Here is a 14,690-nt window from a genome sequence, read left to right as displayed (position 1 = left end):
ATTCACCTTTATCATACCTCTCTCATGGGATAATTTTATCCTGGCTATATCTCACTTTACCCTATCCTGGGTAGGCACCAAACACAAGATATGATGAGTTTTATCCTATCGTGAATTTTATCCCGACTACCAAATACAACGTAAAGATTGGATTTGGAACGGGCTGAACAAGAAGGGAATTGCGAATCCAAATGAAACCACTTATGGTTCCGGCCCGACAGGCCACCCAACCCATGATCACCTCTGCTCGATGCATGTCGGCTATCTATTAGTCATTTTTAAGAATTCAAATTCAGTATGAGTTCTTGAAAGTGTCTCGACAATTGATTTAATTTTAGATTGTCGATACCGAACTGATGGGCAAAACAATAACCGGTCTTTTTCATTTGGACGAGAATCGGATGATCGTTACAGCTTAGAGTCTCGCATGGCCATACCGATCCTTTTAACAGGCCTTCTAGAATAACGTTAGTGAGTAATCCAATAGCACAATTGTTGGGTCCTTGATGAAATGCTGAATGAGTGAGATAACCGTCAGTTATTGATTGACAACTATCGTTAATCATCCAACTGTTACACGTTGATTGTCGTCCATCTAATCTCGGCCGATCTCCCCTTTCCTTAGCTAGGTTTTACCATATAGACGGTTCCCTAGTTTGCCCATTGAAGATTAATCTAATTATATTCATCCAAGAAGACATCCATCGAAATTCGGATATAATGCAAGGTCCATTAAACAATCGATAGTGTCACAACATCTAGTTTGCACCATACTCGAGTACTTCGACCACTGATTCGATGCAATAGCGGCATACATGTATACGATCTAAAGGGACCCCAGAATCGTGGGGAAATTCTTTGGAGGGGCGGACCTAGTTAAATCGAGTCGGGGCTAGTGCTAATTATGTGCTATGCAGTATGCACTTTTCCTGGTTTAATACTTGATTGATCCATGGGTGGACCAATTTTATTTGAAAACAAATTATTAACCTCATTTAACATGAGATGGACCGGGCTTGAGCGGACCAAGAATGGAACGGCTAGTCCAAATTTACCCATTATGTTTTTGGCCCCGATAGGCCACAAATCCATGATCACCTCTACTCAATGCATGTCAGCTATCTAATACTAATTTTTAAGAATTCAAATTCAGTCGAGCTCCTTAAAATATCTTGATGCTTGCTTTATTTTAGCTTTTCGATATCAAAGTAATTGCAAAAAAAAAAAATTTACCAACCTTTTTAATTGAACATTAATCCGATAGTTGTTAGTTGTTACAGCTTAGTGTTTTGCGTTGGCCATACCAATCTCTTTTATGGGCCTGTCTACAATAATACCATAGCAAAATTGTTGGGTCCTTGATGAATTGTTGAATGACTGAGACCATGTCAGCTGTTGATGGACAATCATAGTCAATCTTTAGACCACTGCACGTTGATTTTAGGCCATGAAAGGGTAGAAATGCCCCTCTCTTTTGGTTAGCTTTGTAGCTTTGTGGAAGTGTGTACTTTTGCAAGGAGCAAAGAGCTACTTAAGACAACTGAAAACACTTGGGCAGAACGCAAGAATCAAAACTCAATCAATCGATGTCTTCTGATCTTCCAAGGTCCGCAAAAGCATTTTGACTTGGTCAGAAAGTGTTCTCTCGCCATCTTGCAAATAGAGATTGAAACGCAATCCCAACGGAGAACGGGGACATTGGCAACAGCTCTTTGAGAAGTGCAGCTTTCAAGATCCAAGCAAGTAAAGCACTGCTCGATTCTCTGGGTGGGACTCGTAACACAACAATCCTATCTGTTGTGAGATTTTTATTTTCTTTTATATACATTAGTCCCGTTTACTGCTATGTCTATCTAAATTTCATGGAGTCAATTTTGATGTGCTTGCGTATGATTTTCTTAAATAGTCTATAGATATGTCAAATTTAAGAGGGCTAGCGTGGCAAAAGGCAAACTTCGTTTAGAAGTATAGATTTGATAATGAAGAAGAACCTACGTAAAGTTGAGTAAATTCGGACCTACCCAAATTTTTGCCTTTCTTTCGAAAATTCGCAATCCATGAATCCGCTCGTGTTGTTGGGTAATAACATTTGCATATGCACGTGGAGGAGCAGCACTCGCACTAACTAAGATCCAGGACAAACATGTGGGGTTTCGAATCCTTCACCAAATGAATGAGAAGATGAACATGAATTTTCTACGTCGAGCTTTAGGACGGGATGGCAAGAAATTTCTATAGTCGGATTGGTGAGGCAGGGCTCGGAGAAATGCCTGGGTGGCCATGCCCAAGCTCACTCATAACCTACGAGAAATATGAAATTGAGCTCGACCGGTGAAGTTCGCATTTGGTCGGGCTTTGATAGGCCGAAAGCTGTGCCCATCTAAAGAAGAGATGAGCAAATGGCAACCTTTCATCCGAGGCAGCTTCGGTGCTTGTTTTTGACAGGGCGTGTAGAAATATTTTCATCACTCAGCAAGTTATAATATGATCCACAGCCAACAGAAGTCAGTTATCCAATGTCGTCTACATGAGATTTAAGCAGTGTCTGATGTCGATCGAGGTCAGACTGCGAAGATTTCTACATATCACTCCCATGACCTCATCCGTGAGGAAATCTACTCCCCCCAAGTCAACTGTTGATTGATAATTATCCTTAATCATCGAACCATTACACGCTGATTGTTATCCATCTAGTCTCGGTCCATCCCTCCTTTTTCTTAGCTAGGGTTTACCATATAGAGGGTTCCCTAAGTCTTGCCCGTTAAAGCTTAATCCAACCGTATGCCTCTAAGAAGACATCCATCGAAATTTGGATTTAATGAAACACTCCATATGTCACGACATCCAGTTTGCACCACACCCAAGTTCTTCCGCCATTGGTTCAATGAAATGACGGAGCACGTGTATGACGATCTAAAAGGGCCCCCCCAAAATCGCGGGGAAATTCTTTTGGAGGGGTGGACCGAGTTTAATCCAGTCGGCACTAGTGCTAATTATGGGCAATGCATCTTTCGTATTTTAATACTAGATCGATCCATGGGCGGACCAATTTCTACGTGAAAACAAATTACTAATCGTTTAATATAAGATGGACAGGGCTTGAATGGACCAAGAATTGAACGGCTAGTCCAATTTTTGCTTTCGGCCCGAGAGGCCACAAATCCATGATCACCTCCGATGCATCTCATCCATCCAGTCGTAATTTGTAAGAGTTCAAATTCAGTCAAGTTCCCGAAAGTATCGTAATGGTTATTTATGTTAGCTTGTCGATATCGAAGTAAAGGGCAAAATAATAACCAACCTTTTTGAAACGAACATTGATCGCATGGTTGTTACGGCTCAGTTTCCCGAGTGGCCATTCTCTTCCCTTTTATAGGCATGTCAACCGTAATACCGTGGCGAAATTGTTGGGTCCTCCTTGATGAACTGTTGAATAACTGAGACGACCATCAGCTGTTGATTGACAATCACAGTCAAACGTCGGATCATTACACGCTGATTGTAGCCATCTAGTCTAAGTCGACAATCTCACTGTACTTTTTAGGCCATGGAAGGGTGGAAATGCCCCTCTTGAGCCTCTTCTTTGTTTAGCTTTGTAGCTTCGAGCTTTGGCAGGAGGAGCCAGGGGTCATGGAATTCAGGTGCTGTATTGAACCATCCAAATTCATTGAATTCAGATGCATTCATCCATGGCTTGTGTTGGTAGGCCCTAATATTTTCCTACGCAATCGCCACACCAGTACGTTCTCACAATCTCCAAAAGCGAATTCTTCATAAAATGTCCCACCTCCTCCGTTCATTCTTGAAAGACTTGTAACCCTTTAAAGCCAATTGCATACTCACTCAATGCAGTGAGCAATTGGGTTCCTTTGCGTCCTCATTTCCCTTTTTCTTTTTCCCAAAAGAAAATTTAATGATAAAGCTGTAAGTCGATTTCACTAGTATTTTGGCAGGGTTTATATTACCATATCTCGACTCACTGAATAGACGAACCCCATTGATGCTCTATTTATTTCTCGAAAAATGAATGATTTGAAAAAGAAAAAATTCTTGCAAGTAACTGCGTGTTACGCTTACGAAATGAATAAACGAAAAATATTTTCATTATCCCGAAATTATATAGATAGATAGATAGATATATTTATCATTATAATTATTTCAAGAGATACAAACGATCAATTTTTTAGGAATTTTTTTTTCCAAATTACTGACTTTCTGTGAAACTAACGAGAGCATTTTATTTGGATTTGTAAAATCCCATGTTTTCCTCCTTCATCCAATCTCTAGGAGATACGTTACACGCTTGAATGTGATTAACACGGCAAGTTATTGATGAAAATCGATCCGTAGGGCGCGCTAAAGTAATGTACGATTAAGGAAGACGCACCGAGACACGTTGAACTTCATTACGATCCGAGAGATCGAGACCGGCCTGTGGTTCCACTTCCAAGTACAAATTCCAAGTACAAAGCGCAGAATGATGTTTCACATCGAGTGATCAATTTTTCAATAGGAAAGCAAGGAAATGTAAAGCCCACATGAAAATGAGATTACACAGAATTGAAAGTAAATCGAAACAAAATTACATGCAAATGTAAAGTGCAGTAATTGGAGTGCATGAAGAAGCAAAGATAACCATTTCCATTTGTTACAACTTCTTGATGTAAAATCGTGAGTTTATTATATCGGGAATATATGGAATTACGCTCGTGGTTTTTTATGTTAAGACACCCATTAAAACGACATGTAAATATGGTAGCTAACACTCACTGTCGACCATGTCTAAGAAAAGAAAATCTGCCCAGTTACCCTCTCTCTTATTTAATCTCTCTGCTGGTTTATCCATGATCGCTGCGTGACCATTGACCAATTGGCTTCGCTTCTAAGTTTTTCAGAATCAAGGGCATTTATACTTGAATAAAATGAAAGCTATCCTAGAAAAATATCTCTAACAAGACAACCAAGCTGCTGGACAACCACAATTACCTCATCCATCGCCCCTTTTGAAGTCAATAACCACGGACAAGACAACCACGCTGCAAGAAGAAGTCTTGGGTTTCGGACGAAACGAATCTGTGAGGTGGGACTATTCTCCTCAACGATGGCCTCACGGACACCATCCAATCTAGAAATGGGACATCATCACGTACATTATGGCAGCTCCCCAAGTTTATCTTCCTCAATGTCTTGCAATTCTTCACCACCATTTCCACCCCTTTGGTCGACAGATGCACACACTTCTGTAAGTCGAGATGCTCGAGATGGCAACATCTACTTATAAATGCCGCTAGTTGCTCGTCATTGAGTTTCAAGCCACCTGCTTGCAAGCCCTCTAACTGTGGGAGTTCAAAGTCGATGCTTAGACTCCCTATGTTTTTTAAACCACGCATGTCCAAATGCTTGATTTCAGGGCATCTCTTCAGCACACCCGAAATGCCGTCCCCAGTTATCTTCAAACAAACGCCCACATCAAGATACCACAAGTTGGGGCACATACGCCCGATCTTCTTGAGGCATTCGTCGGTCAAATTCTCATTACTAGGTATGATAAGAGACCTCACTTGAGAATTCACCACGATATCAGTCTCATTAGCATCATCCTTCCTTAGGTTCGTCCTCTCCATAAAGATTCTCTTCAGGAGGGGACATTGTCTTGTGAGGTTATACAATGTCGTCTTTGTGAGATTGATGCAGCGACTGACGTTAATGGAGGTTAGACTGCCAAGATCTTTACAAACCACGCTCATGTCGCCATCCGTGAGGAAACGTGCTCCCTCCAAATCTAAGACCTTGATGCCCCGGTGCTTTAGCACGATCTTCCGAATCCCATTGAACGAAAACCCCGAAGCATCCGAAAGATCAAGGCACTCTAGTGGAATATTTGCCTTCGCGACAGACATCAGCAACTCATCCCAGATAAACGAGCCCGAGAAATCCAGATGACTCAAACCCTCCGCATGACGAAAGGAATCCACCAACTCCTCACAAAAAATCGTCTCCTCCTCCATATCAATCAGGGCCAAGGAGACCAATTGAGGCCTCTTCTTTATCAACGAAGCAATACCTCTCCCAGTAATTAAGCCACAATCCCTAAACCAAATTTCCCTCAGACACGGGCAATTCACTGCCACAACGACAAGAGACTGGTCAGAGACAGACTGATTACCCGAAATGTCGATTCGCGACAGCCTCTGCAGCGTCTGAGACAGGACCGAGATACCGTCATCCGTGACCCGAGCTTTACGACTCCGCCTCGGATAGCTGATGTCGAGCTCTTCGAGCAAGGGAAAGTGCCCCGCGATCGAAACCAAGTCGTCATCCCCCAAAAGCCGAATCTTGGACAGCACCAAGACCCTCAAAGCCCCGAACTTGGACCCCATCTGGCGCAACCCATCGAAGCGGAGGGACTCCTGGTTCGAGAGGTCGAGGCGCTCGAGGGGCAATGGGAACTGCGCGATCTGGCGGAGGACGGAGGACGGATTGCCACAAAACGGGCTGAGGTTGATGGACTTGAGGGATGTGACGCGCCGCGAGAGGAGGGAGTCGAGGTACGGGGTCAATTGGTTGGGGATAGCGAGGGAGGTGCGGAAGGCGTTGGAGATGTCTAGGAGTCGCTTGCAGACGGAGGAGAAAGACTGGAGGTCTGCATTGGAGGACAAAGAACGGAGGACAGCCTCCCAGCACAGCGGTGGCAGGTCTTCCCACGGCGGTTGTTCCGCCATCGTCAGAGTTCCGTTTTACGGTTATGCGGCTGCTTTGGCTTTATGTCCCCTTTCCTGGCTAGGGTTTTGAAAAAAAAAAAACTCCTAAGTCTATTACATTAGCCCACTGTTGGAACAGGCCGAACGGACATTCATTTTTAGAGTACAATTTTCAAGATATGCCTTTTAATCTAGGTATCCTTTCGCACCAACATTACCGAACTTCCGACCTAGTTAAATAAATCAATGTAGAACTATATACTAAGGCATATCTTGTAAGAGTTAATTATTGAGTTTGGTTATTTTGGTAATTATCCAATTTGTCCCATAAAAGACGGTTATGATTGACGTAAATTAAGGGCAGTGATTTTTTCAGTCAGTTAAGCAATTACGAAAGGACCAGATTGTGCTTACCAATCCGATGGCCCAGGCTTTTAGCTAGCGTCCATGAAACCTCCCCCGAAAGAATAGCACAACTCTTGTGAGATTAAAATGTCATAGAATGGACGAATTGTTTTCTATTCTAACAGAACAAAATTCGAATAAAATCGAAAATTTTACCGGATACTAAACGTGATCCTGCCGACAATCGCCAATCACTGATCGGTATCACCAATTGAAAGTACTCTTCCGTGGAAGACCACGTTTCCTTTGTTTTTCCTTTTTTCGTTTTTGCAATCCAAACAATTGAATAGAAATCTTATTCCTCTCAATGATACCGCCAATCGCTTTTTTGTTTAATTATTTTTTCTATCTTTTTTTTAGCCCTCACATAGTGACCTTCCCCAGCCCAAATCCCCTAAAAAAAAAGCAGAAAAAATTATTAAAGTAATTTAAAAATCAAATTTTATTAAAATATTATTAAGATCAAATGAACTAAATTGACACAATTGCAATAAGTTTACGACCTTTTTTTATATATATAATTCTCCCTCGAAGGGTCGATGGAGTTATTGGTGGGGCAATTATGGACAAAAACAAGTATAAAATGGGAGAACTGAAGAGGAATAAACAGGCACAAACTCCTGAAGAACAAGATTTACTTCTTTCAGTGCCCTTTATTTCCTGACAATCTATTTCTAGTCACTCCTACAATTTAATTCCACCCATTTCAGTTATTTATTCACCTTTGCCAAAAAGCCTTTGTAACGAATAGTGTAACTCTTCGCTTTAGAATGATTTGTGTAGCCATTAATGAAATCATTTCCTCGATTTTTCGAATTCAATTCAATCATCAAGTTCTTGCTCCTCCCTTAGTGTACAATCGTCTATCAAGTGTGTGAATGAATTTCGAGGTCAAAGCACATACTATTGAGTGAGCAGATAGAGCACAAAGCACGATTCACCATTTGATATCGAGCCAAACTACCACAGCTTTTAGCTGATATTTTTTCATAGCGTAGCAGCAATGCTAATTTCTATCCTTCCGTAAATCTTTGACGAGAACTCTCCATTCATGAACAATTGGCTATTCTCCACTCTTCGGGGTTCACTCGCCATATTCCAGAACATTGATTGCAGTGATCCGTTCCGAACGAGATTGGGGAACGATGGTTGGGACCAAATAGGTCCCAACAAAATGCAGCTCTCGGCAAGCTTCTCAGATGGCGAACGAAGTAGGATCGCACCAAATTGTACAAGGGGGGAGAGTGTTTCTATATTGCATTCGTTCAATTAAAATTGGATCAAACTATGGTGCTTTTTAGCATTGGAACTTGAGTCACAAATGTTAAGTATGTTCAGAAGAGGGTGCGTCGCAAATATATTTCGAGGTCTTACTCTTCCTGATTTTCCTTTCTTTGGCTTACGAACTCTTGTCTATTCTCACGAACGGAATATTGGAGGAATGACACTGATCTTTTCCTTACTTAGCCATGGAATAAACCGATTTTCCAACTTGGCAAGAATATCATGGGCTTGGCCAAATCTGTTCTCATCACGGGCTTAATCCAATCAATCCAATTAAGTACACAAACGCATGGGCTTAATTAACTACTAATGCAAATTTTTCTAACTTCCATAATTATACACAGTGCTTTTGTTCATGGGCCCGGGTTGTTCCCCAATTCTTTATGCAATGAAAAACTAAATGATTCAACAGAATTTAGGTGCCAACAAGGTTCGCATTAGAAGGCTAGAAAGATAATCTTGAATTCAGTCCTCGCGATTATCTATTTATCTTTTGCTACCTTTGTTCGATCATCGAAAGCTTTTTACTAGCACAACTAGGTCCTCTAGCTGATTAGCATTTTCCACCGGGACTTGTATCAAAACCTAACTCAGAATCATTTCTAAATACCTAGATGGGGGACCTCTAAACCATTATTGGGGAGAGGTAAACATTGTAGCTAAGGATCGGACCTATTTTGAGGTTTAAAGGTACTTTCGAAGTGTGTGCTTAACACAATGATCTATTAAATGTGCATTTTGCATACCGCGAAGAAGCTCCACCTAGACAGTTCGTGAGAACATCCATGCCTGTTCTTCCGACCGGGAAGTACGTCGAAAGAGCCAGAATTAGTTCGTCTTTTTTTGGCTTCTGGTTTAACATGCTATTTACCAGTAGATTGGTAACAATTGGTTTTCCCTCCCGGTTTTGAGCCGACGGTACTTTTTACCATAAACTACATTGTGATATTCATTTGCGAGTTTAAGGAAAAATCGCACGTATGTCAACGGATTCTTCGAGTGATGCATGGATGCTCTTATGACATATGTTGAAATTTAACATCAAGAAATTCTACCAATCTCTATCAACATTCGATTGCGGAATTGCCCAAGAATGTGCGTTGAATCACCGACACGTCTTTGATCAAATCTTCAACTCACAATGGTCCAAATATAATCAAAGAGAAAGAAATTCACGTTTCACAATGTAAATGCGATTGATCCTCAAAGTGACGATGTTTTGCTTTTGTTCGTTTGTTTTTTCTGGAGAGAGAGAGAGAGAAAAGACCGTATGTTCGTTCTTTTTGTCATCTTAGTTTGTAAACATACCCATTCGAAAGCTATCTATAACTTCTTTATAAATAAGATGATGGTGCCCTTTCAAATGCACCTCTTCGTGGGACCTCTTAAATGGTGGATCATAAACACATTCTTTCATTGACACACCCCATCATGTACGTAAATATAATGACATATGTTCTGTGTCTTTAGATCTCATAATTTTTATCCAAAGTGGACAGAAAAAAGTAGGAAATTACAACCACCCGGGTGGCTGCGTTAACCCCCCCCCCCAAAAGGAAGGGGGGGGAAACCCGGCGCGGTCATTAGGGATCTTAAGCGTGGCGTCGGGGTGATGGGTCCTCCGCTAGCGTCACCCCAGGGTTTACTCCCCGGCTGTCGGCCGTGCGGGGGTTCCCCGGGTTACCAAAAAAAAAAGTAGGAAATTACAACTTTCAACACTACACCACGCTCAAAAAAAGTCAAAGTAAATCTATACCATGTGCAGAGCAAACTTTCATATTTTGATATCCACCCCGACACAAATCTATATAATTAACTCTAACTTGGTGCATTGACTTTTACCATTGTACAACATGAATATTTATGTTGAGAGAAAATAGGAGAAAAACTATGCTCCAGTCAATTTTATTATTATTAACAAACTTATTAAGTGTTCTCACATCGACCCAAAAAAAAAAAAAACGTTTTTCCAAGTGCATCGAGCAACCACCCACCCCACCGACTTCATTTAATGCTTACCCGCGTTTTCTTTCATGCCAAATTTCATATTCAGGAGCTTTTTTTTTTTTTTTTTCCCGATCCTTCGATAAAAAGATTCATTCTTTTCATAAAAAAGAAGAGGTAGAATCGATAAAGATTTCTTTTTCGATTACCCCTTGAGTTCAATACCTCATTCAAGAATTGTCCTGGAAATCACCCTTGATAGCCAGGATTAAATGTAAAGCCCAAGAGCTTCCAATTTCAAAAGATAATGTTGAAAAAGACCGTCATTCATGAAGGCTAGCTTTTTTATTTGGTTAATCAAGCACGACTTAAATGATACCTATAAAATACGCGCTTCTTTTATGGTTTATCATCGCCAACACAATTCATCAGGTTAGGCTAGAGAATAATCACATTTTGGACTTCTTCAATGTGATATAGGATATACTTTCTAATTGACCAATTCTTAATGTCTCAATAAGAGTTCTATCAAATCAAAACTCTTTGATAGACTTCAAATTTTTCCAATTTTCTACATTATAGATGCTATAATAGATCAATTTTCATGTAATTTTTCAGTAGGCGTGGTTTCTATCACCTAGCTGACTTGTTGCCAATGATGCGGCCCTTGAAGTATAAAAATGGAATTAATATATAGATTGGATTACTTAATTCTATTCGTATGTCAATCCATCTTTGGATTGAGCACACAATTCCCCATCAGAAGCCGTGGACGAGTAAGCGGGTTTCTTTGAAAGATAAGTCTTAATGAGGAAGATGTTAAATCACTATTATATATGCTTTTAGCAAATCTAATGTATATAATTATGTTAGTTTTAGTGACATATAACTCAAGCTTATATTTTTGTTAGAATTTTATTTTTCCGCTCAAAAATCGCTCTTCTTGAATTGTTGACTTGAGAAAATGGAAAACATGGGGCTTTAATCAATCAATGATCCTGACCAAACGTCGTGGTGCTCGAACTTCAACCTGATGGACGATTGTCCTAAGAGGGGAACGAGAACTTGATGATTGGATTGAATTCGAGAAATCGATGAAATGATTTCACTAATGACAACACAAATCATCTCACTAATGATGATTGTGAGACTCCTTTCGCCCGACATCCTAACATGCATATCTCTTGTGCGCCTGTTGTGTTGGGCTTACTTCCCCCTTAATCTAGGTATCCTTTCGCACCAACATTATATCTCAATTCGAATCTCCGTCTTGGCCTTGCCAAGTTTTAGCAGGATGTTGGAGAGAAACAATATGTGCACTTCAGACTCTACCTTAATCGCCTAGCCTAGCCAAGCTTGACGAAAAGCCAGAACCTTGATCGGGAAGGCACATATGATAATTTTCCTTGAAGATTAATTACCAAATGTTGATCGACACATGTGTAGGCTAGGCTCGCCCATACCATCAACTTTGATATCACTTGTTGGATCAAGACTAAATCAGGTGGCGTGATTAAACACATTGGACAAACTCGGTACAATTTGGATTTTGTGACATTATCGACTATTTAACGGACCTAACACGAAGCCCTCACTTACTCGTTCTCAAGTCTAGTCTGCTCCTGCTGACGGCGAACTCAAGTTGAACGTGGATGGCTCTGTGATAGAGGGCTCTCTAGATGGCGCTGTCGCCGGACTATGCAGAGATCACCAAGGGACGCTTATTGTCGATTTCGTGAAATCTACGAAGGCTTCTTCTCCAGCTCAGGTGGAAACCCTAGCATTACACGAAGTCCTTCTCTTCGCTTCTTGTTGTCCTCTTCAGTTTGAAACATCCGAGATAGTTTGCGAAATAAATTCGATTCTGACTTGGAAAAAAAAAGGGACCCAACATAAAACCCAAATTTCGATGGGGATGTTCTTTGAAGCATTCAGTTAGATTAACTGGGTTATTTCTTGAGCTTGAAAATTGCGCTCGGAAGATGAATGTCCGTCTTTGTTCGGCCCGTTCCAACCGTGGGCTAATACAATAGATTTTGGAATTTTTTTTATAAACCCTAGCCAGGCAAGGGGGGACATAAAGCGAAAGCAGCGTCTAATACATGCATACGTGATTCTCCATCCCATCTCGATTCCATGGGACGCAACTCGGAACTTTTGACGATGGCGGAACAACCGCCGTGGGAAGACCTGCCCTCGCTGTGCTGGGAGGCAGTCCTCCGTTCTTTGCGCTCCAATGCAGACCTCCAGTCTTTCTCCTCCGTCTGCAAGCGATTCCTTGACATCTCCAACGCCTTCCGCACCTCCCTCTCCATCCCCAACCGATTGACCCCGTGCCTCGGCTCCCTCCTCTCGCGGCGCTTCACATACATCAAGTCCATCGACCTCAGCTCCTTCCGTGGCAATCCATCCTCCGTCCTTCTCCAGATCGCGCAGTTCCCATTGCCCCTCGAGCACCTCGACCTCTCAAACCAGGAGTCCCTCCGCTTCGATGGGTTGCGCGAGATTGGGTCCAAGTTCGGGGCTTTGAGGGTCTTGGTGCTGTCCAAGATTGGGCTTTTGGCGGACGACGAGTTGGTTTCAATCGCGGACTACTTTCCCTTGCTCGAAGAGCTCGACATTAGCTATCCGAGGCTGAGCTGGGTCACGGATGACTGTATCTCAGTCCTGTCGCAGAAGCTGCAGAGACTGTCGCGAATCGATGTTTCAGGTAATCTGTCTCTCTCTGATCAGTCTCTTGTGGTTCTGTCAGTGAATTGCCTGTGTCTGAGGGAAATTGTGTTTAGGCTATGTAGCTTAATTACTGGGAGAGGTATTGCTTCGTTGATAAAAAGGAGACCTCACTTGGTCTCTTTGGCCCTAACTGGCATGAAGATGGACCGAATTTTCTATGAGGAGTTGGTGGATTCGTTTGGTTACGCGGAGAGTCTGAGCAGTCTGGATTTCTCGGGGCCATTTATCTGGGATGGGTTGCTGATGTCTGTGGCGGAGGCGAATATTCCGCTAGAGAGGCTCAATCTTTCAGATGCTTCGGGGTGGTTTTCGTTCAATGGGATTCGGAAGATCATGCTAAAGCACCGGGGCATCAAGATCTTAGATTTGAAGAAAGTAGATTTCCTCGCGGATGGAAACATGAGCGTGATATGTAGAGATCTTCGCAGTCTGAACTCAGTTAACTTCACCCACTGCTTCAATCTCACGACAACCACATTGTATAACCTCATGAGACATTGTCCCTTCCTAAAGCAAATCATTATGGAATGGACGAACCTAAGGATGGATGACGGTAATGAAACAGATATGGTGGTGAATTCTCAAGTGAGGTCTCTTAGCATAGCAGGTAATGTGAATTTTGTTAAGAACCACAACCAACTGCTCTAAAAGCTTAAGCTTGTAGAAGAAGGCGTGGTTTAATATTTATATATTCCAACACTCCCCCTCACGCTTAGCCCTAAGGCAAAGACCAGACTAACGCTTAGCCCTAAGGCAAAGACCAGACTAAGCGTGGAAATATTCAAATGGGGAGGAAATAGGGGCCTGGAAAGATTTGAACTCAGGACCACCTGCTCCGATACCATGTTAAGAACCACAACCAACCGCTCTAAAATACCATGTTAAGAACCACAACCAACTGCTCTAAAAGCTTAAGCTTGTAGAAGAAGGCGTGGTTTAATATTTATATATTCCAACAAATTTGACCGACGACTGCCTCATGAAGATCGGGGGTATGTGCCCCAACTTGTGGTATCTTGATGTTGGCGTTTGTTTGAAGATAACGGGAGACGGCATTTCGGGTGTGCTGAAGAGCTGCCCTGAAATCAAGCATTTGGAGACGCATTATTTAGAAAACTTAGGGAATCTATGCATCGACTTTGAACTCCCACAGTTAGAGTGCTTACAAGCAGAAGGCTTGAAACTCAGCGACAAGCAACTAGCGGCATTTATAAGCAGATGTTGCCATCTCAAGCGTCTCAACTTACAGGAGTGTGTGCATCTGTCGACCAAAGGGGTAGAAAAGGTGGTGAAGAATTGCAAGGCATTGAGGGAGATAAATCTGAGGGGCTGCCATAGGGTACGCGACGATGTCCCATTTCTAGATTGGATGGTGTCTGTGAGGCCATCGTTGAGGAGAATAGTCCCACCCCACAGATTCGTTTCATCCAAAATCCAAGACTTCTTCTTGCAGCGTGGTTGTCTTGTCTGTCATTATTATGATTTTAAAAAGTTAGAAGCGAAGCCAATTGAGCAACAATGTAGTCTTTACTGATTTTCTCTCTTGAAGATCCTAGAATGTTTACGCTTGGCTTAATCAAATTTGGTCGTAAAATCTGTTTGCATTCTTCAAGAATTCCATCC

At 41.9% G+C, this 14,690-nt stretch overlaps 2 protein-coding genes across 6 annotated transcripts in view; one reads left to right on the top strand and one right to left on the bottom strand.

Annotated features, from left to right (window-relative positions):
* The window catches only part of LOC115731022 (F-box/LRR-repeat protein 7-like), a 33,114-nt gene extending 26,385 nt beyond the window's left edge, over nt 1-6,729 (bottom strand). For 3 of the 5 annotated variants that reach the window (XM_048276632.1, XM_048276633.1, XM_048276634.1), the window contains exon 1: nt 5,214-6,729. In XM_048276632.1, the coding sequence (XP_048132589.1) occupies nt 5,214-6,722 (1,509 nt within the window). In that variant the 5' untranslated portion in view covers nt 6,723-6,729. Of the gene's footprint in view, nt 1-5,117 lie in introns of all 5 variants that reach the window. The other 2 variants (XM_048276630.1, XM_048276631.1) reach the window with 1 other exon arrangement.
* Nucleotides 6,730-12,465: 5,736 nt separating this feature from the next.
* Nucleotides 12,466-14,674, top strand: LOC115731023 (F-box/LRR-repeat protein 3-like). The gene is made up of 2 exons (XM_030661636.2): nt 12,466-13,685; nt 14,029-14,674. The coding sequence occupies exons 1-2, from the start codon at nt 12,471-12,473 to the stop codon at nt 14,599-14,601; spliced, it is 1,788 nt and encodes a 595-aa protein (XP_030517496.2). The 5' UTR covers nt 12,466-12,470; the 3' UTR covers nt 14,602-14,674.
* Nucleotides 14,675-14,690: the final 16 nt, after the last annotated feature.

This window comes from Rhodamnia argentea, chromosome 3 (assembly GCF_020921035.1).
Source record: "Rhodamnia argentea isolate NSW1041297 chromosome 3, ASM2092103v1, whole genome shotgun sequence".
Classification (NCBI taxonomy): domain Eukaryota; kingdom Viridiplantae; phylum Streptophyta; class Magnoliopsida; order Myrtales; family Myrtaceae; genus Rhodamnia; species Rhodamnia argentea.
Note: the sequence above shows the minus strand (reverse complement) of the source record. Positions and strands in the feature narration are given on the sequence as shown.

Coding starts and splice junctions, on each gene's coding strand:
- LOC115731023 (XM_030661636.2), top strand. CDS start 12,471: ATGGGACGCAACTCGGAACTTTTGACGATGGCGGAACAACCGCCGTGG. Junction 13,686..14,028: donor GCATAGCAGGTAATGTGAAT/TTTGTTAAGAAC, acceptor ATTCCAACAAAT/TTGACCGACGACTGCCTCAT.